This window comes from Chrysochloris asiatica, unplaced genomic scaffold (genome assembly GCF_000296735.1).
Source record: "Chrysochloris asiatica unplaced genomic scaffold, ChrAsi1.0 scaffold00181, whole genome shotgun sequence".
Taxonomy (NCBI): domain Eukaryota; kingdom Metazoa; phylum Chordata; class Mammalia; order Afrosoricida; family Chrysochloridae; genus Chrysochloris; species Chrysochloris asiatica.
The window spans coordinates 3636870-3657972 of record NW_006408699.1 but is presented as its reverse complement, the minus strand read 5'-3'; the positions used below and the strand labels follow the sequence as shown (position 1 = coordinate 3657972).

The following is a 21103-nucleotide window of genomic DNA, read 5'->3' as shown; positions in this document are numbered from 1 at the left end:
TATTAAAAAGAGGATAGGTTATCTCGAAATTACATAGATTTACTGTTAACTCTGAGATACTTTTAAACAGCTTTTTCATTATTTTTTTAATCATTTTTTTTCCCTTTTCCTGTAGAATGATTTAGATGTTTATTTCCGTGATAAGCAACATTCTTCTAACGTACCAGGATATAGTGTATAGACATTTTGATACAAATCTGTGTGAACAGGAAAACTCTCTCCATTGATTATGGAGAAGGGTGGTGTGTATGCTGTACCTCTCAACAGCCCTCTTTCTGCCTGGTATCCTTCAAAGTATTTTGTTCTCTCATTTCAGCCACGATTACAAGTTCATCGGAAAATGATGACCGGAGTGGCTCCAGTTTGGAATGGAATAAAGATGGAAGTCTGAGGTTGGGGGTTCAGAAAGGAGTGCTTCATGATCGCAGGGCAGATAATTGCTCCCCAGTGGCAGAAGAGGAGACCACTGGGTCAGTGGAGAGCTTACTGCCCAAAGCTGAAGCCTCAGCTGGAGATGGTCCAGTCCCTTATTCTCAGAGCTCCAGCTCGCTAATAATGCCACGACCCAACTCAGTTGCAGGTAAGGCCTTGCCTCTCCCTAGAAGAATTATCTCACTTGGTCTTAAGGTGTTCCTGTGTTCACTATCTCCCCGTGGTAAGTTGTCAGCTGGAATCTCATCTAGGTGGAACTCAGCCACTTCCATCTATACACATGTAAGGCTGCACTCAGTGGTCTTCCACTGACTCCTCTTTGCTGGAATTCCATAGTCTGTGACTTGGACTAAATGGTTCATTGCATGTGAAAGAAAGAAGTAGAGAAGCTCTCCCTTTGGTTTTTGGTATTTTAAGTGTGAGTTAATTTATGACTTCTTATTCCATCTCAGTAAATGGGGATTGTTAATATTAGCTCTAAGAGTTTCTAACCCAACCTCCAAAATTATTTTCGTATGATGAAGTCCCATCCCACAGAAGTGAAGTTGAGTTTCAGTGCAGTTGTAATGGAGCTCACAGCTGGCAGCGAGGGCACACAGATGAAGAAATGAGCACGGCCAAGACAGACAAGCTTAGCAAGTTGCAGCTGCTGGGACTGAGAGGGAAGTCTGTGACTGCTGACTGTTGAGAGGTGGTGTAGTGGGTAATCCTCACACAAGGGGAGTAGTTTGGGTGGGGACTCTCTGCCACTGAGCTTGCACATCTGGTATAAGGTTGTGAGTTTCCTAACTGCATGCACTTAGGTTCAGTTTCGAAAGGGAACTAGTTGTGGTCATTCTTTGTTACCAGTGAAGTGCTTACATCTTCTCCTTTACAAAGAAGAAGAGGGACCCAGATTGTTTTTTCTTACATCAAAGGAGTTTTTCTGTGATTTGCTCTGTTCCTTCAGGATGTGTAGGTCACTCTGGTGGTGGTTGGGTGTTTTGTTTTTGGTTTTGTTTTTTTACAGTGTAACTCTGAAGCAGCTGATAAGTAAATAGCCCTAATGGGAAAGTTCTGAGACACAACTCTTAATTCACTTTCAAAGGAAGTAGATGGCCTTGTTCCAGAAGAGGAATTTTGAATGTCTGCCAGAGAGAAGTACTGGAGAACATTATGAATATTGAGTGATGATTCTGCCATAAAGTTCTGTGTTCTCCCACCAGCATCTGCCCTTTGATATAGCATGCTGTACAAATGGCTCTTTTTTCATTCCTATTTACCTAGCTATGACGAGTATATTATCCCAGAACTGGACAGCTTTTATATTGACTTCAACAAATGGCAAACTTGATTCAACATAATCAAACTACTTTAAAATTAGGAAGCACATTAATACATTACTTTCTAGAGTGTTAAAAGCACTCCATTCAGGGTTATGTATTCGGCCTGATGGCCTTTTATGTGGTCTCCCGCCATGTGGAGTGACAGTGGGTGTGAGCTGAGATTTTCCAGGAGCTGGTGGTGATTACAGAGCAGGCCTTTCTGATTTCCGCTGTGCTCATTCATTAGACTCTACTCAGGCTCTTGAGCTTGACCTCCTGGGGAATGGGAGGGTTTTACCTCTGGGCCTGAGCAGGCACTGCCTGGCCTAATGAGTTTGCTCATTTCTTCTGTGTTGCATATTTTTTAAACAAAAAGCATAATTTTGGAAGGAAATAGGGAGGCAGGTGTCTGACTTTTATAGTGTCTGTTAACAAGCTGGGAACTCGGCAGCCCCTTCATTGCTGACCCTCCTATACCACAAAGTTGAGCCTCACCTAAAAGGGAATGGCAAGATTGTTATGGTATCATTAAAAAAAAATACTAGTTGGGTCGTATCGATTACATACCACAGAAGTGTTTGTCTAGTGATTAGAAGGCATGTTTTCACAAACAGGGCAGTAAGAAAACCTCAGAAGGAAACCAGTTGGATTCAAGTAGTATGTAAAGAACCATATACTGGCATCTCTTAGAAATAGTATTTATATGCTAACACAAGCAAATGGCCATTTGGTGTAGGACTTGGTGTGTGCAGGCAAAGTAAGGAAAGGGTACTGTGAGACCACGTTTCACAGCTGCCCATAAGACCCTCACCCTGAGAGGGAGTGGGTAACAAATTCCTAAGGTTGTTAGTCCTTCTGTATTTGAGCCTGGTACAAAGCTCTAGCATCTGTGTTGACAGTTAGGTCTGATCCAGTGAGAATTGTGTTTGTCACAGTTAAGTCGGTTAGTTTTGGAGATGTTTTCACTGTCCGGAGACTCTCTCTATAAAGGTATCTGTTGGAGTGGGACTGGTTTGGAATGCTGCGGTTTGGTTTTAACTGCATCTTACATCAAAATGTGTAACTTGGGCTCCTTTCGCCTTAAAAATGAAAACAGCAAGATGGAAATCCTTTAAAATTATGTCATAGATAATCTAGGAGTTGGATTCTACCAATATTAACTGCTTTTGAAATTCTTGGCTAATGGTTCACAGATCAGAGTTTAATTTTCCAGGAAAACTACAAATAATTATTTTTCATTTTTCCTGAAACTCTCGACTGATGGTTACCCTGAACTTACCGGCATTTACCTTTGAGAGAAGGGTCCATACGTCAACGACATTTTCAGCTGATTTTTCTTTGTACTCCACTTAGAGATGGTTCCCCCTGCTCTACCCTACCCCCAAACCACTTTCTTGCAGCATCTTAGATACAGTCTTAGACACTATGTGTGTGTGCAGTTAGTGTATAATTAAGTTGTACAAATGTTAGCAGTAGGTTGATTGCAGCAAGAAATTACTGCTTTGCCTGTGATTTTCCTCGGCTCTGAATAGCATTTAGGATTTGGAAGTCATTTGTTGTTAAATACTGACAGTCTGATTCTTTTCCTGGTAATGTCCGAGAATCTGCTGTAAGCAAGTATAAGAAAGCAGAATGTGGTCCCCCACCTGCCTGAGTAGGTGGGGAATACCTGGACGCAGAGCTAAGCAGTTGAAGTTTCATTGCTCTGGTCCAACTCCAGTGACTCTGAAAATGCCTTTGAATACAGAGGTAGTTGGCAGCTGGTGGCTTGCAGCTCTGCTGAGTGATGGTCCCTTTTAGCTCAGCTTACTCATGTTTGAAATAGAGCCTCAGACAGAGCTGTGGAATTGCTGAGGGGCTTTGTTGCATATTTTGGTGCTGGCGCCATGGTGACCGGAAAGCTGAAAACACAGACATTTGAAATCTCACTGTCTACTCTGCATCTGAGTCAAACTGGGGCTTTGTGTGTGTTTGTATGATCCTTTATTCACATGCTCTTTATAGTTGAATGTTTTTAATCTTTTGGATTGTCATAAAGTTGTAAACAGAATGTAGTATACAGAATGGAGAAAGGGGAGGAAATAGTTTGAACTGCAAGGTCGGCGGTTCAAGCTCACCATCTCCTCCTCGGAAACTCTATACAGGGTCGCTATGGGTCAAAACCGTCTTGACAACACTTCACAATAACAACAACAACAATGTGTCTTGGGGAGTCCTCAAGCCACATTTTGAGGCTCTAATGTGGTGCCGTGGGTTAATGAGCTGGACTGCAAAGTAGGTTTGAACCGCAAGGTCGATGGTGCAAACTCACCAGCTCCTCCTTGGAAACCCTATACAGGGTTGCTATGGATCAGAACCAGCTAGACAGCACTAAACAACAACAATGTGTCTTGGTATTCTCTGGGTTGAAGCAGCAAGTCAAATGTTCATGGCAGTTCCAGCTTGGAAGTGAGTAGGCTGATGGGTGATGGCTGTGGCTGCCCTATCCAACTGGGACCCTGACAAGGTAGCTGTTCTCACAAGGGGGCCAGGATGAAGCCTATGCTGTTGTTGCCCAGAGGTTGGGGTTGTGGGTGTGGTCTGGTTGCCCTGTTGGGAGTTTCACATGTTCTGGTTGTGAAGGACCTAGTAAGGAGAACCTGGGAGGTACCACTGCTAGCCTAAAGGTTGATGCTTTGAAACCACCCAGTGGCTCCATTGAAGAAAGGCCTGACAAACTGTTTCCATAAAGATGACAGCCAATAGGGGGCTGGTGGTGTTGTTGGTCCATGTCAGAGAGTCGGTTCCGACTCAGCGACCTGCACAACAGAATGAAATGCTAGCTGGTCCACACCAACCTCTTGACTGTTGTCTCACTTGGGTCCATTGCTGCTGCCACTGTACCATTCCATCTTGTTCCTCTTCTATGCCGACCCTTCACTTTACCAAACATAATGTCCTCCAGGGACTGGTCCCTCCTGATAATATATCCAAAGTGTGAGAGACAGTGTATTGCAATCCTAGCTTTTATGTAGCATTCTCTTTGTACTTCTTCCAGCATGGATTTGTTTACTCTTCTGACAGCCCATGATAACCTTTATATTCTCCAACACCATAACTCAAATGTTGTTAAGTGCCGTTGAGTCGGTTCCGATTCATAGTGACCCTGAGTAGGGTTTTCGAAGCTGTACATCTTTACGGGAGCAGAAAACCTCATCTTTTTCTTGCAGAACGGGTGGTAGCTTTGAACTGCTGATCGTGAGGTTAGCAGCCTGATTCGTAATCACTATACTACCAGAGCTCCTTAGCGACCCTGTTATTGGGCTTCTGAGGAGTGATGGATGGGTTTGAACTGCTGACCTTAAGGTTCAAACTAACATTTCAACCCAGTACTTATCCTACAGCGCCACACCAGGGTAAACTCACGTAAACATAAGTGACAAGGCCAGCCATATACAACAAGAAGGAAGTTGTCAGAGGAAAGATGAAGGGAGCAGGAGACACAGGGAGAAGTTAAAGGAAATAGAGGTGAATACTGTTAATGGATGGTTCATGGAGGGGATTGCGGTTATTGTAATGAAGTGAAATTTATAACTGGCTGAATGTAAAACCGATGATTATTTGCTCTGTAAATCTTCACTCAATTCACAATAAATAGTTCAAATAAATTGGGAGAAGAAAATAAAAGATTGTGCCAAGAGCACTCAAGTCTACTCTTTTACACATGGGGTTGAATGAGTCAGAATCAACTTAATGGAAGTGAGTTTTGGTTTGCATAAGGGATTAATTGGATCTTATTAATGAGTAAGGTTTGCATAGAAGTTGGCTGTGTGCTTGGAGTGTTCACATCAATGCATACCTGGTGTGTAAACAGGCTGAGGCTATGCGCCTGAGGGACACAGGGTATAAAGGTTTGCTGCTGTAAAGTCAGGAGCCAGATTGGAAAGTGAGTAGGACACATATTTGAGGCCCTTTGGAGAGACTAGTAAGAGGTAGGCATTCCTATCACAGAAGTAGGTTGCAGAGCTACTACCCAGGTAGTTGCTGAATTTGGATTTGAACTGCCCACACTTTGGTTAGGAGTCAGTGCAAGAGGTTGTGCCAAAAGTGAAAAGAAAAGTAGTGCAGCCTCAGGAGGAGAAATCGTTTAGGCTGAGATTGGACACATGGTGCTGGGCACTACATTGGAGTCTGTAAGGTAGCCAGAGTGTGTCTACAAGATAGATGGCCCTAGACTGATTCTGTCAACTTGGTCCCACTGTGTTTTCCAGTCCGTAGAACACTTGAAGTCTTTGAATACAACTCCCTGTGTAGCCTCCTCATTAGTTTCCAAATTACAGGTATATTTTATTATCCTAGAAGATAATCATATGTCTCAGCTGTTCCTCTGAAACCCGATTCAGGATCGATAAGAGTCGGAACCGACTCAGTGGCATTAACAACAACAATAAGGTCAGCAATATTTTATGTAGGGTCATTAGTCTATAAACCATATTAGGTTAGTTGTATTTAGATTTCTCTCACGTGATATTGCTTTTAAGTACTCTCAGGTCGGTTCTGATTCATAGTGAACCCTGCCTAGGGTTTCCAATGCTGTAAATCTTTAATGGAGCAGAAAGCCTCATCTTCCTCTCACAGAGCAGCTGGTGGGCTCAGACCACTGACCTTGTGGTTCACAGTCCAGGGCTGATCCTACAGAGTCGCGACACTCCCCACTCTCACCTAGACCTAGGATATGTATGTAAATAAGAAAGGATTTCCCTAAAAGATGACAAAAACATGTACATATGTGCTGCCAACATTTGCTGAGTATTCTCAAAATTCTTTTGTACTGGTTATTTTTATAAAGCAACTTGTATGTGTTCTTAAATAGCCCCTTAATTTTTTTTTTGTACTGGTATGTGTGTGCTTTGAATTTCTTGATTTTTGTCAGAGGTAAATGTGTTTAATTTATTTTTTAAATGTAAAAAAAAAAGATGTATTTATGTATAAGTAGTCCTGGTATGACACTGTAGGGTAAGCACTGGACTACAAGGTCAGTTTGAACCTCAAAACTCACCACCTGCTCCTCGGAAACCCTATACAGGATCACTATGAGTCAGAAACGATTCAGCAATGTGAGGGGGCATCCAAAAGTTTGTAGGACATAGAATTGAAAGATAATGGAATTTTCCCATGAACTCTTTGAAGCCCCCTTGTATATATCTATATACTAAAAATAGAGTGGGTTGCTCCTTCGGGCTTTCTTGCTTGTCATCTTTACAAAAGCACATCCAGGCCTTTTTTACTGTGATGCCATTGTGTGGACTTGAAACACCGGCTTTTAAGTTAATAGGGTAACTTGTTTATGCTGTTCAGGAACCTATATGCATACCTGCATGCACATAAAGCATTTGAAGTTTAGAACTATCTTTATTTCTGGAAAAGTCCATGTGGCTACTGAGGCTTATTTTAGCATTTTATGAGCTGTGGAGGGATGAGGGATAAACACAGAAAGTGCTTGTTTAATTAGCAAGGTTGGAGTTCTTATTAATTAAACAAGAGCAGAGGGCTCCCAGGAGCAGCAGAGAGGCATCTAACACCATGAGATGTATTAACAGTAGGTACTGAGACTTCACTGGGTGACACTTGATTGTCAAGGTTCCTCATAAAAATTCATGGTGCAGTCTATCTTATCTCTTCCCAGGAATAGTGGAGAATTATGGCAATCATACCCACATGACTTTAGATGGAGACTTCAGGAGTCTTGTTTTTAATCACCTTTTTGCTGAATAATAATGCTGGGAAAATAAGCTGGGGCAAACAAATAAAAACTTAAAATGCTTAAATTGTTTTGAACTGAATTTTTTAGTAATTTATAATGCAAAGTAGTTTGGGTATGATATGAAACTCAACTTTGAAGAGACTAAATTTTTGTTTAATGTTACAGCGACAAGCTCAACCAAATTGGAAGATCTGAGCTACTTAGATGGGCAGCGAAATGCTCCACTTCGAACGTCCATTAGGTTGCCATGGCACAATACAGCAGGAGGTAGGGCACAGGAAGTTAAAGGTATTTATTCTCACATCTCTTGTGATAATGAAAACTCATTCACAAAACAGCGAATGTCTGTGTGCTAACCAGCATTTAAGCAAGCTTTTTTTTAAAAAAATAATAATAATAATGTGAAATGTGTGTGTGTGTGTGCTAAATTTTTTCTGTAAGGTATGCTAGGGGACATCGTTAACAGTTTGGGGATTCCTTCTGTAGATGTGATTGAAAATTATTCTGCAGTAAGTTATTTTGAAGTGAACAGAGAAATACCAAAATTGGTTGCTGTTACGATGTTACAGTCGGTTCTGACTCAGTGAGCCTGTATAGAGTTTTCAAGGCTTTACATCTTCACAGGAGCAAAAAGCCTCATCTTTCTCCCTTGAGCTGACTGGTGGACTCAAACTGCGGACCTTGTGGTTCTCAGTCCAATGCTTATCATATGGAGCCACCCCACTTCCATTACCAACATAGAATCGGCTTTATTTCAGTTCCTTGGACTATTGCCACATCATGAGGCTATCCAGAATGCACAATTGTGTGGTCAGCTGCCTCATCACATGGGCAAAGCACCATTACACCCCAGGAGAACTGTGGTCCTATCTCTAGGAAAACACTTTTCCATTTTACTCAGACAGTAGTGGAAAAAACATGTCTTAAAAATGGTAAAACAACGAGATTATAGTGTGACCCCTGGACATCTCTTATTCCAACCTATGCCTGTACCTCAATGTAATGAAAATAAAATGGAATGCGTAAACATCAATATTTTAGGCATTAGTGAGCTGAAATGGACTGGTATTGGCCATTTTGTAATGAAGAAAAGACTAGGAAGTCATTTTTCTAGGACACTTTTGTAAGACCAATGTGTATGATACATGAAGTACTACCAGAAATACTAATGGAACCAGAATGGAAATGCTTCAGATTCCTTGTGGGTTGCAGCTAAAAGCTTTACTAAGAACATATAACACATGAGACAATATATTCTGAGGTTTTTTTTATATATATAAAAATTATGCCATTATTTTTCAATAATGATCTTTTTGTTTTGTTTTGTTTTGTTTTAAGCACGGTTTGCGCCCTACAAGCCACAAGACATTTTGTTGAAACCCTTGTTGTTTGAAGTACCAAGTATTACGACAGACTCTGTGTTTGTGGGGAGGGATTGGCTCTTTCACCAGATTGAAGAAAACTTAAGGAACACAGAACTGGCAGAAAATAGAGGAGCTGTTGTCATTGGAAATGTGGGATTTGGAAAGACGGCAATCATTTCTAAGTTGGTGGCACTTAGCTGCCACGGAGGTCGCATGAGACAGATCGCATCCAACAGCCCTAGTTCATCACCTAAAAGTATGTCCTTGTTTAATCACTTGTCTAGTTTATTATAGTGACAGATGATGGATGGGGAAAATGATTGTTTGGGTAGACATAAATTGCCTTTTTTTTTTTTTTTCCTAATTGTTCCAGCTTCTTGATCAGGTCTGCAATCGTATGTTCAAGAACTGTTCTAATACCTCCATCTGTCTTAGCACTAACATACCCAGTATAAGCTAGGGAAGACCAGCTTGTCATCCTGGCGTCTAGACCCTGACCTTTGTGCATAGGCAGAAATGGGGCACCAAGGCCTGCTCAAGTGCCCTGGTGGACTTTGGGCTCAAAAACCCAGAGTTGGGCTCCTGATAGAACAAGCCAAATGGAACCCAATGCAGAAATCTTTTGTACCCTGCTATCTACATTCTTCGTGTCTTCGAAGTTACCAAAATTATAAAGACTCAATTAGAAAGGGGGAAAGAGTGGTCAAATGCTTGACTGTTGACTATTTAACACAACAAACCCACTCAAACTCAACGATCTTTAAACATAATGAGCCATGAAACTTCTGACTTTTGATTTTAGAAGTGTTTATCCAGTTAGGAAAAAAGGAATGGAAAATAGGAGACAGAAAGAGGATGTGGCTTAAGCAATGTTACACTGTGAGAATTACAATAATGACATGAAACAAAATGTGTGTGAATCGTTAAATGGAAAACTCATCTAGTTTGTGTATCCTCATCAATTCACAATAAAAAGTTAAAAAAAAAAAAAAAAAAAGAAAAAGTGCCCATTCTGGGAACTATGGTCTGACCCTACCTCAGTGTGTTAAATAACATTTTGGCACTTTAATAGGTCAGACGTATTACACAGCCATTAGTATATTATATATGAAGTTCATGCCATAACATGGAAACCTCTTTATAATATAATGCTAAATAGAAAAGGTTGAAAATGAACTTATATATGTGTCACAGTGACACCTATGTGAGTAAATGCTTAGAGACAATGGTCTGAAATGAAGTTGGGTCAACTGAAAATAGCTTGAATAGCTGGGATGGTGTGTTGGTAGATAAAGGTTTTTTTGTTTTTGTTTTTATGTAGATCTTTAAACATTGTTGAAATTTTAATAAAAATGAAGATTTCAGGTTAATTTGAAAGCAGGAATCTAAAATTCAGAGAATATAATCTTGTAAACATCAAAAAACTCCAACTAGAAACTGTTGATTTAAGTTGGTAGATCCAACCCTCTACCTGCACACAGCAACCTTACTGCCTCACTCTGTAATCCCCTCCCTGACACTCCTGGCTTTTATTTAAAATGTTATTTGTTCTTAATGGATTTTTTTTGGCAATGGTTTTGATTTTTTTAGTTGATTTATTTTGATGACTAAGTGCCATTTGATTGTATGTATGTACCTTTATCCACACATATATTGATGGGCATTTGGGTTTCTTCCACCTTTGGGCTATTGTGAATGGTACTGCAGTGAACATTAGTGTACACGTGTCTTTTTGCATCTCTGTTTTGGAGTCTCTGGGGTTCACTTGTTAAGTGTTGTTGAGTTGGTTTTGACTCCTAGTGACTCTGTATATGATTTCTAAGGAGCAGCTGGTGAATTTGAAACACCAACCTTGTAGCTAGCAGTCCAGTACTTATCCTAGGGTACCACACCAGGACCCCTCGGACATACTACGGGGACTTTAAAAAGTTTGTGGAAAATCTGAATTAAATGAGAATGGAATTTTTCCATGAACTTTTTGAAGCCTCCTCGTATGCCTGCGAATGGAATTGCTGTGTTGGAAGAATTATAGTCAGAATACTCCTTAGAAAAACCAGTTTGTGACCAGACCGTCTCTCATGCTTCAGACATATTACCAGGAGCGACCAGTCCCTGGAGAAGGATATCATGTTTGCCAAAGTGGAGGGTTGGAGAAAAAAAGGAAGACCCCAATGAGATGGATTGGCACACTGGCAGCAGCAGTGGGCTCACAATTGTGAGGTTGGCACAGGGTCAGACAGTGTTTCATTCTGTCCTGTTTAGGGTTGCTATGAGTCGGTACTGACTCAATGACACCTAATAATAATGATAATTCCGTGTTTAACTTTTGGGGAAACATTTTGAGTTTTTAAAATACTACATTGAAACATTAGTCACGTCACTGAATTGTGCATATTGGAATTGTTGAATTGCTGTTTGTTTTCAGGAACAACAAGAAAATGTTTGTTTACTTATTAAGTATTGCATAAAGGGAGGTTGGAAACAGCGATTATCCAGGGAAAACAGCGGGACTTGTGTCCTCATTTGGACCTTTTGGATTCTGTAGCATGTATGCATGTAGCATGTATGCTCATTACCTATGGCAATACTGGAAGAAATCAAAACATACATTCAGTATGTCACCTTAATCCTTATTCTGATGCTGTAAGTAATGAAACTGCTGTTTTTCCCTACAGCTTTAGATCCCTCCCAAGATCTTCCTTTCACTCCACTACTTTCACCGAGTTCTTCCTCAAGTAGTACCCACCCAGCTAAAACAACCTCTGGATCTGCATCTGGTACGCCTGAAAACCAGAGACCAAGAGAAGATGCAGTGAAATACCTCGCTTCTAAGGTAACCTGCTTTTGATTTGGGGGGGATCCTTCCAAAGAAAGACAGACAGACATTTGTTGGTTTGGCTTTTGAGAAATATAAAAAGATCTTAAAACAAATGACAGCTGGTAATGCAGTGGTATAGCTTTTAGCAAAGTTGTGATTATTGTTATTGTTAAATGCTTTGGAGTTAAATGAATAGGGTTTCTGAGGCTGTACATTCTCATCTTTCTCTTCACAGAATGGCTGTTAGACTCAAATCACTGTGGTTTGCAGTCCAGTGCTTATTATACAGAGGCACTGTGCTCCCCAAAGTTGTGATGATGTTGTTGTTGAATGTCATTAAGTCAATTCTGACTCATAGCGACACTGTATAGGGTTTCCGAGGCTTTAAATCTTTGTGGGAGCAAAAAGCCTCATCTTTCTCCCACGGAGTGACTGGTAGGTTCAAATCACCAACCTTGTGGCTTGCAATCTGGTGCTTACAGAGCCACAGCGCCCTCCAAAGTTGTGATGTGTTATTAAGTGCCATGGAGTCGGTTCTGACTCATGGTGAACCCCGTATAAGCATCTGGTGGGTTTGAACCATTAACATTGTGTTCTCAGTCCAGTCCTGATCCTACAGGACTGTTGTTTCTTCTTGCTAAGTGCCATCGAGTCAGGATCCGACTCATAGCGACCCTGTACAGGGTTTCCAAGGAGCAGCTGGTAAGTTAGAACTGCCAGCCTTAACAGCCCACACAGACATTACAGTTTACCGCATTACTCTAAATAAAAGATGTTAATGAAAATAAAGATCTACCTTACCACTCATCTGTCAGTTTATCGTACTGTGGTGGCTTGTGAGTTGCTGTGATTCTGGAAGCTATGCTCCTGGTATTTTAAATACCAGCAGGGTCACCCGTGGTGAACAGGTTTCAGATGAGCTTCCAAACGAAGCCAGACTAGAAAGAAGGAGTGATGAACTACTTGCGAACATTTAGTCACTGAAAACCTTACGAATAGCAGAGAAACACTGTCAGATATAGTGCTGGAAAATGAACCCCTCCGGTTGGAAAGCACTCAAAATGCTACCGGGAAGAGCTGCTTCTTCAAAGTAGAGTGGACCGTGATGAAGTGAATGGAGTAAAGCCCATGGGAGAAAAGTCCACGGGACCTTCATTTGCTGATGGGGAAGAACACAAAATGAAGAGAAACAGCTGTAAACATCCATTGAAAATCGGAACACGGAATGTACCAAGTATGAATCTGGGAAAATTGGAAGTTGTCAAAAATGAAATGGAATGCATAAACATGGATATCTTAAGCATTAGTGAGCTGAAATGGACTAGTATTGGCCATTTTAAATCTGAAAACCACATGGTTTACTATGCTGGGATCCGTGTTGAAGCCAGAGTGCTCCTTGGAGGCCAGGATGGCCAAACTTCGTCTCTCATACTTCGGACATATTGTCAGGAGGGACCAGTCGCTGGAGAAGGATATCATGCTTGGTAAGGTGGAGGGTCAGAGAAAAAGAGGAAGACCCCCAACAAGATGGATTGGCCAAGTGACAGCATCGATGAACTCAAGTGTGGCAACAATGGTGAGGTTGCCCCAGGATCAGGCAGTGTTTCGTTCTGCTGTGCATAGGATCTCTATGAGTCAGTACTGACTTGATGGCACCTAACAACACAACAACAACAATCATAAGATGCTGGGTAGGATCTTCTTTGTGTCTCAAACATTGGGTTGAAAGAACTTCTCTGAGCAGCAGAAGTTGTGCATTCACAGCAAATCCATCCTTATAAGCATATGTTCTCCTTAATTTGGTATGAGAGCCAGAAGTTTAGGAGCTTTGAACTTGACCCAGACTTCTTCCAGGGAGTCCATTGCTTGGGGCGCTTGGCTGCCTGTGTCTTCTGCCAGAGGTTTCCTGTGATGTTGTAAAAGAAACTTGGCTTACTTTTGTATCCTAATTGCATGGTCATCAAGGCCCTTCTGAAATTTTCCTCTGCTCATGTTTGTCTGTCGCTGGTTCTTAAATTGCCCTTCCAGCATTAGGCAGCTACATCTCTCAGTTCTAGTTAGCCACTTGGGTCTTCTTGGGCAGTGGTGGTTTTGAGGCAATGGAGCTAGAGTGATGGCCACGGTTCAGGGAACTTAGTGAGGATAACCCTTTGTGGGTGAGGTTGATGATGGAAACTGATCCTTTCTTTTCTTCCCAGATCATGGCTGTTGCTCACTTTGCCTGGTCAGCCCTGATGCTCCCATCACTGATTCACAGCACACATCTAGTCAGTTGTTAAGTGCCATGGAAGTCAGTTCCAACTCATAGTCACCCTGAATAGGGTTTCTGAGGAATGGCTGGTGATGCAGGGATTTGTTGTTATTGTTAGTGCCATTGAGTTGTTTCTAACTCCTGTGTAGGGCTCCCGAGGAGCAAACTGGTGAGTTTGAACCCCCAACCTTGAGGCTCAAACTGATCTAGCAGTCCAGTGCTCATCCTGCAGTCCCACACAGCATGATGTGAAATGTTGAATCCAGCAGACTTCAGAGTCACCCCTGCTACTTGACTATTGAGTTCCTTTCTGTGACCCACAATAAGAAATACAAGACAGCGTCAAGAAGTTCATGGAAAATTTCCATTATCTTTCAATTCCATTTCCCCATGAGATTTTTTAAAGCCCCCTTGTACCTTTTACCCATAATTGCACACATGCAAACCATCTGTGTCAGAGTAGGGCTGTGCTCTGCAAGGTTTTCGGTGACTAGTTTTCTGGAAAAAGATCACCAGACTTTACTTCCAAGGTCTCTCTGTGTGGACTTAAACCTTTGGTTAGTGGCTGAGCACATTAGCCATTTGTACTATCGGGGACTAGAACTATATTTTATAGTACACTCTGGTATTTTACGTTCTTTTTATATATTAAATATACATATGTGCTGTTTGTGAGTACAATTTCAGTTTATGTCTCACTTCTGGTTTTGCAGACTTTGTAAAGCACCATGCTGACCTCTGGTGCCGGATGTCTCATGGACAGCTAATTGTACAGTGGTCTGTACAAGCGCAGGAGTCCTCACATAGGTGCCTGCCAGTCTCCATCCAGGTGAAAGCTGAATAGCAGACAGCTTTCCTCTGAGTGTTGATGCTAAATTTAATCTAAAGCAGGAGTCATGTGGCAGTTTCCGATGGGCCTAAGAACGGCTCTTACGGCCACTTAGAGACTGCAGACTGGGAATCTTTCATTGACTTTCTTCATCACCTCGTTGAGGCATTTCACCTTTGCATCTGTAGCTCTGAACCATAGCTAGTGGTTCCTGTAAAGATACCACCCAGCAGTGGAGGGTTTGTGGAGCTAAGTGGCATGGCAGGGATTCACATGCTTCTGAAAACCAAGCAGCACTCTACACAGATGCATTTTGCCCTTTTTGACCTTATCACTTCATCTTCAAATAGTCCGCTTTTCATCCTCATTTGGAAAAGTATCAGACTTTCCGTTCTGTCTACTGTGAACCTCCCGCTCCAAAGATAGTTCCATATCTGACACTTCCCTTGACTCCAAGTTGAACAGAGAAAACACTCCTCATTTTCGTAATACTCTCATTAATTCACCAGTAACAGAAAAGATTCCTTCCTGATCCTATCTGTGCCTTCTTATTAAAGGCAGAAAAGTGGTGCTTTCTGATATTCATACATCAAACCCTGTCTCCATTGAACTTCTGATTCATGACACTTTAGTGTGTGTGTGTGCTGGGGGTACTGAGGCCTTGTCTCTGGCTGGCTGTCCCTTCTGCAGAGGGAAGAAACAGCTGTGGCTTTACAGCCTGAATTTCATAACCACTAACTTGTTCACCTGCTCCTTGGGAGCTGCAAAACAATTTCACAAAGATGTGCTGCTATTTAAAAAAAAAAAAAAAAAAAAATAGTGAACATGGCACCTTTTGTGGGATTGCTTGAAATTGCCTTAAGTCAGGCTAGGCTTTAGGTTTTATGAATGACTTCATTCATTTATGTTCAATATAGAATACCTGTGCTGATCTTACTTGTAATCAAGATTGATGAGGGGCGGCAATTAAAGGTCTGCCAAGAACTTATTAGCAAACCACATGACTGAATGAAGACTTAGATGAATTATTTGAGCTAAATAATGACTTGGTCTTGGGGAATAGACGCAGTGTGTCTTGTGATCTGCAGATGCATGCTTCTCTTGGAGAGGCGCGTGGCTGCTGACAGCTCTTTTTCCCCCACAGGTCGTGGCCTACCACTACTGCCAGGCTGACAACACATACACGTGCCTGGTGCCCGAGTTTGTGCACAGCATCGCAGCATTGCTCTGCCGCTCCCATCAGCTGACCGCCTACAGAGACCTCCTCATCAAAGAGCCCCAACTTCAGAGCATGCTGAGTCTGCGGTCCTGTGTTCAGGACCCCGTGGCAGCTTTCAAGAGGGGTGTACTGGAGCCACTTACAAACCTGAGACACGGTACCTCCAAGAAGTCACCCAAAGCCCTACCCTTCCAACCAGAATCCCCTGAGTGTCCCCAGAAGCAAGCAGGGTGGCCAGTTAGACTGTGGGATAGAAGTAAGGGAAGGGCTTAGGGAGAGGATGTGGGGAGATACATTGATTGATTGGGGAAGTGGCTACCATTTGTTTTGTTCAGGCCTCCTGCTGGAAACCTTGAAACCAGTTGACTTTAAACCTAAAGTCAGCTTTAGAGGTTTCTTTCCGTTTTAACTTGGCCCCTGAATATTATGCAAAGCCAAGGATGCTAATATTACAGTATGGACCCTGTGTTTTTCCCTGTTCCTGCCCTTTGCCCCCTCACAGTTGACCTAGTTTACTTGCCAAAACACCTATTTAGAAATAGAGAGAATGGAAACAGGTCTGTCATCACTTCTCCTCAGTTCCCCAGGCAGAAAGTTGGCACTAAGAAGTAGACGGATGGTTGAATTTGGGCTTGTGGGAAGAGCCGTGTTGTGGGAGCAGGTGAAGCTTGGCTGGGTAACCAATGGCGACATCAGATTTCCTTTCCTGGAATCCACGTGGGAGTTCTGAGAGGGGACTGGGTGCCCTTTCCAGGCTTACTCTGTTTTGAGTGATTCTCTCCACGTAGCTCACTCCAATGACAGCAGTATAGAGAGAGCTAGCTGCATTAGATACATGAATGAGATGCTGCTAATGTGTGCAGTGCAATATGTTTCTGAAAAGTGTTTTGTGAGAATTGGTTTTCTTTTGGCTGAGTGCTCCAGTTTTCATTATAAATTTAATAGAAAAATATGCTTCTGTGAAAACCATTTCTTCTGCCATATGTAAACCTTTTTAGTTTTGCCTAACACTTTAAATTGTGCATTAAAATACACTGTGTGGTGCCACCTTATAGAAGTATAATTTCTTAATTTAAAAAAATTATTTTCTTCTTTAGAGCAGAAAATTCCTGAAGAAGAGTACATTATTTTGATAGATGGCTTAAATGAAGCTGAATTTCATAAACCTGATTATGGGGATACGCTCTCTTCATTTATTACCAAAATTATTCCTAAATTTCCTGCCTGGTTGAAGTTGATTGTGACTGTAAGAGCCAATTTTCAGGTAACAGAAGGATTTTCAGATTTCTTTCTCAGTCTCCATACCCACATTTTTCAGTGATTAATACTAATAATTCAAAATGTTGCAAGCCATTTAGCTGCTCAATTGGAAACTACATTAAGACTTTGAAAAATTAGTCTCCAGAGCCCCAAACGGGTGAAATTCTGACCTTTTTTCTCCTCAACACATATTAATCAAGATGTCAAGTCAGTTTCCTATTAGCACTGAACTGTACTTAAACTTCTCCAATGGAAGTATCTAGTTTCAGCTTACCAAAAATCGAGTTTCTGAAGTGAAACCCATTTAAGTTCCTCTAATAGTAATGCCTACTGTTTGAGGTGTCTGGTTAAAAGGTCTTAAGAGTTTACAGCCATTCCTAATAGCAGTTATTTGCATTGGCTTGGAATGGGGCTTTGTTCCTGATGAAGGGAAGAGTGAGGGATGAAGGCAAGAGATTTTAAGACCTATTCAGAGAGAAAGTCTATTTTTGTCATGACTTAAACATGGGGTAACATTTGCAACTGAATGAAGACTGATTTTTTTTCTTTTTCTTCACTTGCCCCTCCCACCCCATTTGAGACCTAAAATTAGCCATTAACTCTTTTCTTCTACCACTTTCATTTTTTAGTAAAGACATTAGATACTGGATTTTGGTTTTGCCCTTTTATGATACTGTTCATTTAAAAATAGCTTCTGGGTCTCCCCCCTCCCCCCATTAAAAGTAGAATTAGAGCTCAGTTGAACTTGATGCTTGTTTTATGGATACCTGATTCATGTGTGGTTCTGTAATTTTTTTGACACAGGAAGTAGATAGATCTTGACAAACAGTAGAGCAGTGAAACAGGAGTCCTAAGCTTTTCTGACTAGCTGTGTTAAGTTTTGAGTCATTGAGTTACCATCTGTGTAAAATAGGAGTAATTGTCCTCAGCCTGTTTCTATATTTTTTACATTAAATGAGGATATGTGCTTACTTTACTTGAGAAATGATATAGTTAAGTTTTCTTTAAAACAAACAAACAGAAAAGCAATACTCATCTTCACTGTTATACCTTTTGGGTGTGTAGAGCTGGAAAGGGTTTTGAGGAACTGGTGATCTTTTGTTACTAGTAACTAGTTACACGGTGTGTGCCTTAATGAAAGTCTATGAGACTGTACATTTAAGGGTTGTGTACCTCTGTATGTAAGATTTCAGTTTAAAAGTTTGCTTTAAAAATAAAGAAAACAACACACTAAAGTAGGATATAGAACATGGTCTTTGTGGACGAGACTACGGGCCTTTGTTGTCCACCGCTGTGGCTCAAGTTCAGCCAATGTACGGATCTACAAAGGCAACAGTACACTAGCGAGGTATGCACACCTTACAACAATCAACCTTTTGAGATAAAAATTTTTGCCCAAGGACAAAGTTCAGCATTAAGAAAAGAGGAGGAATAGAAGCGGCAAACAGGGTAAGTGATACTGCACTGAGGCTACTGCCGTCAATGAGATGAACAAAACATGTCTGAGTTGTTGAATATAAAACTGTAAACCTTCATCTAATGCACAACAAAAAACATTTTTAAAAATCAATTAAAGCCATAATATGAGTGTTCCAAAGTGCAGGGACATTGTTGCCAGTGAATCAGCTTAGGGGCTGGTTTCAATTCCTTCATTCAGTTAGACAGTCCCAGTATCTGGTATCTGAAGGGAGATGCCTCTTTCTCAACCTCGACCCCGTTCTTAGCTGTTTGGTGCTGGCTGTGTTTGTCCTTGCTGTATAACAACCGCTCAGTGAAGGGGTCAGAGGCAGGGTCTCGCTGGTCCATTGCTGGTACCGACAGATTGACATTGTCTGTCTGGGGCTCTTACTTCCAGCTGGGCTCTGAGTGCTCAGATAAGGGCACTGGAAAGCCTTTACTGATTCAATCTCATATCAGGATTTCTTTCACATAAGCTTTTTATCTTCAACTTATCCTATTACATGTTCTAATACAAAACAATGAGTCCCTGTAATCCATGAAAATCCCCCTTGAAAAAAAACTAGTGAATCTGGTTTGAAATGTTCCAGTCCAGGAGAAATCTCGGTGGAGTGATACTATACGTTTTTGTGTTTTCTCAGGAAATCATAAATGCACTGCCCTTCATCAGACTTTCCTTAGATGACTTCCCGGACAACAAAGACATTCACAGTGACCTGCACGCCTACGTCCAGCACAGGGTCCACAGCAGCCAGGACATCCTCAGTAACATCTCTCTGAACGGCAAGGCCGATGCCGCCCTCATAGGCAAAGTGAGCAGCCACTTGGTGCTGCGGAGCCTCGGCTCCTACCTGTACCTGAAGCTTACCTTGGACCTCTTCCAGAAGGGACACTTGGTTATTAAAAGTGCCAGCTACAAGGTCGTCCCTGTGTCTTTGTCTGAGCTGTACCTGCTGCAGTGCAACATGAAGTTCATGACCCAGTCTGCCTTCGAACGAGCACTTCCAATTCTAAACGTAGCCCTGGCCTCTCTCCACCCCATGACGGACGAGCAGATTTTCCAGGCCATTAATGCTGGCCACATTCAAGGGGAGCAAGGGTGGGAAGACTTTCAGCAGAGAATGGCTTCTCTCTCCTGCTTCCTCATTAAGCGGCGAGACAGAACCCGCATGTTCTGTCATCCGTCCTTCCGGGAGTGGCTGGTGTGGAGAGCAGATGGTGAGAACACAGCCTTCCTGTGTGAGCCCAGGTATGACAGGCTGCTTTCTCTCAGCTGTCTTCAGTGCGCCTGAACTGCAACCGGGGAAGAGCATGCAAGTCACAGTTTCAAGAAAAGGCAGCCCAGGATGAACCACTCAGATTTGCTATTTTGTTTTTCCTCATTTTCTCCCTTTTTGGCAAAAGGGGGAAAAAATTCTCTTATATACAAAAGTTTCTTCTCTTTAGCTTTTTTAGGAATCCTCAGTAGATTAGGATGGAAGAGAAGCTAGTGAGTACCATGTGACCCCTTTTTGCTGTCCTCTTCTTTCTAGACCCACATCACACTCTTCTTATTTTAATGAAGGTCAGATTTGAAAAGTGTGATGCTGCCATGGGGGCAGCAGGATTCTCCAGCAGCTGAGCACAGTTTCTTCGCTTGTGGGCCTGTGGGCTGTCTTGGACTCTCCATCATGCCCCACCACCACCACCTCTAGAGCGAGTAGTGACTTTGTCTTGTAGATCCCCCAGCCAGGGATCAGATGTATTTGGAGACCCAGAGAGGGACCAGAGTGATGCAGTCTGACTGCCTCATTTTGTATTTGTGGTTCACCTTAGAATAGCAGACTTTAGACATGGAGGTTGTAAGTTCCAATACCAAATGCTCCTTGACAAGAGGGAGCTGGGTCAGCTGCGTCCAGAATGTCAGATGTTAATGCTGTGGATTTGCAGCAGAGCCAGGCCAGAGTGAGCTTTCTCCTCAACCCTCTGGGCTGCTTTTATTATAAGGTGGTTGGGGTTAAGTGCCGTTGATTCGGCTCCAACTCACAGAGAGTCTCCAAGGAGCATCTGTTGAGTTTGAACTGCTGACCTTGTGGTTAAAACCGACATTGCAGTCCAGTGCTTTATCCCAGAGTGTCACACCAGGACTTTAATAGGAGGCGGATAAACTGTTCATTGTGTGACTTGGTAGTAGATACAGCTAGAGACTGAAGAATTGGAGGTGCGTATCTTGTCAGAGAAGGTCTCATTGAGCGGTCTGCCTCTGTCCACACTGCCCTTGGCCTGCATCTTTGCTTCCTTCCATAGCTGATGCTCCCTGTGGGTCAGTAGGTAGTAGGACTAGAATGCTGCTAAATCCTATCTTGGACTGATCACCTGACCAGATGGTGAAATCCAGAAATGAAGAGGGGAACAAGCACTTGTCAGCCACACACTGCCTTCCTTC

General features: G+C 42.1%; 1 protein-coding gene across 1 annotated transcript in view; it reads left to right on the top strand.

Annotated features, from left to right (window-relative positions):
- Positions 1-21103, top strand: part of TANC1 (tetratricopeptide repeat, ankyrin repeat and coiled-coil containing 1) — a 157630-nt gene that overhangs the window by 81113 nt on the left and 55414 nt on the right. Inside the window, exons 6-12 of the mRNA XM_006872044.1 lie at positions 317-580; positions 7645-7746; positions 8818-9099; positions 11519-11676; positions 15886-16117; positions 17058-17224; positions 19320-19927. Coding sequence (XP_006872106.1) covers positions 317-580; positions 7645-7746; positions 8818-9099; positions 11519-11676; positions 15886-16117; positions 17058-17224; positions 19320-19927 — 1813 coding nt within the window. The remainder of the gene's footprint in view (positions 1-316; positions 581-7644; positions 7747-8817; positions 9100-11518; positions 11677-15885; positions 16118-17057; positions 17225-19319; positions 19928-21103) is intronic.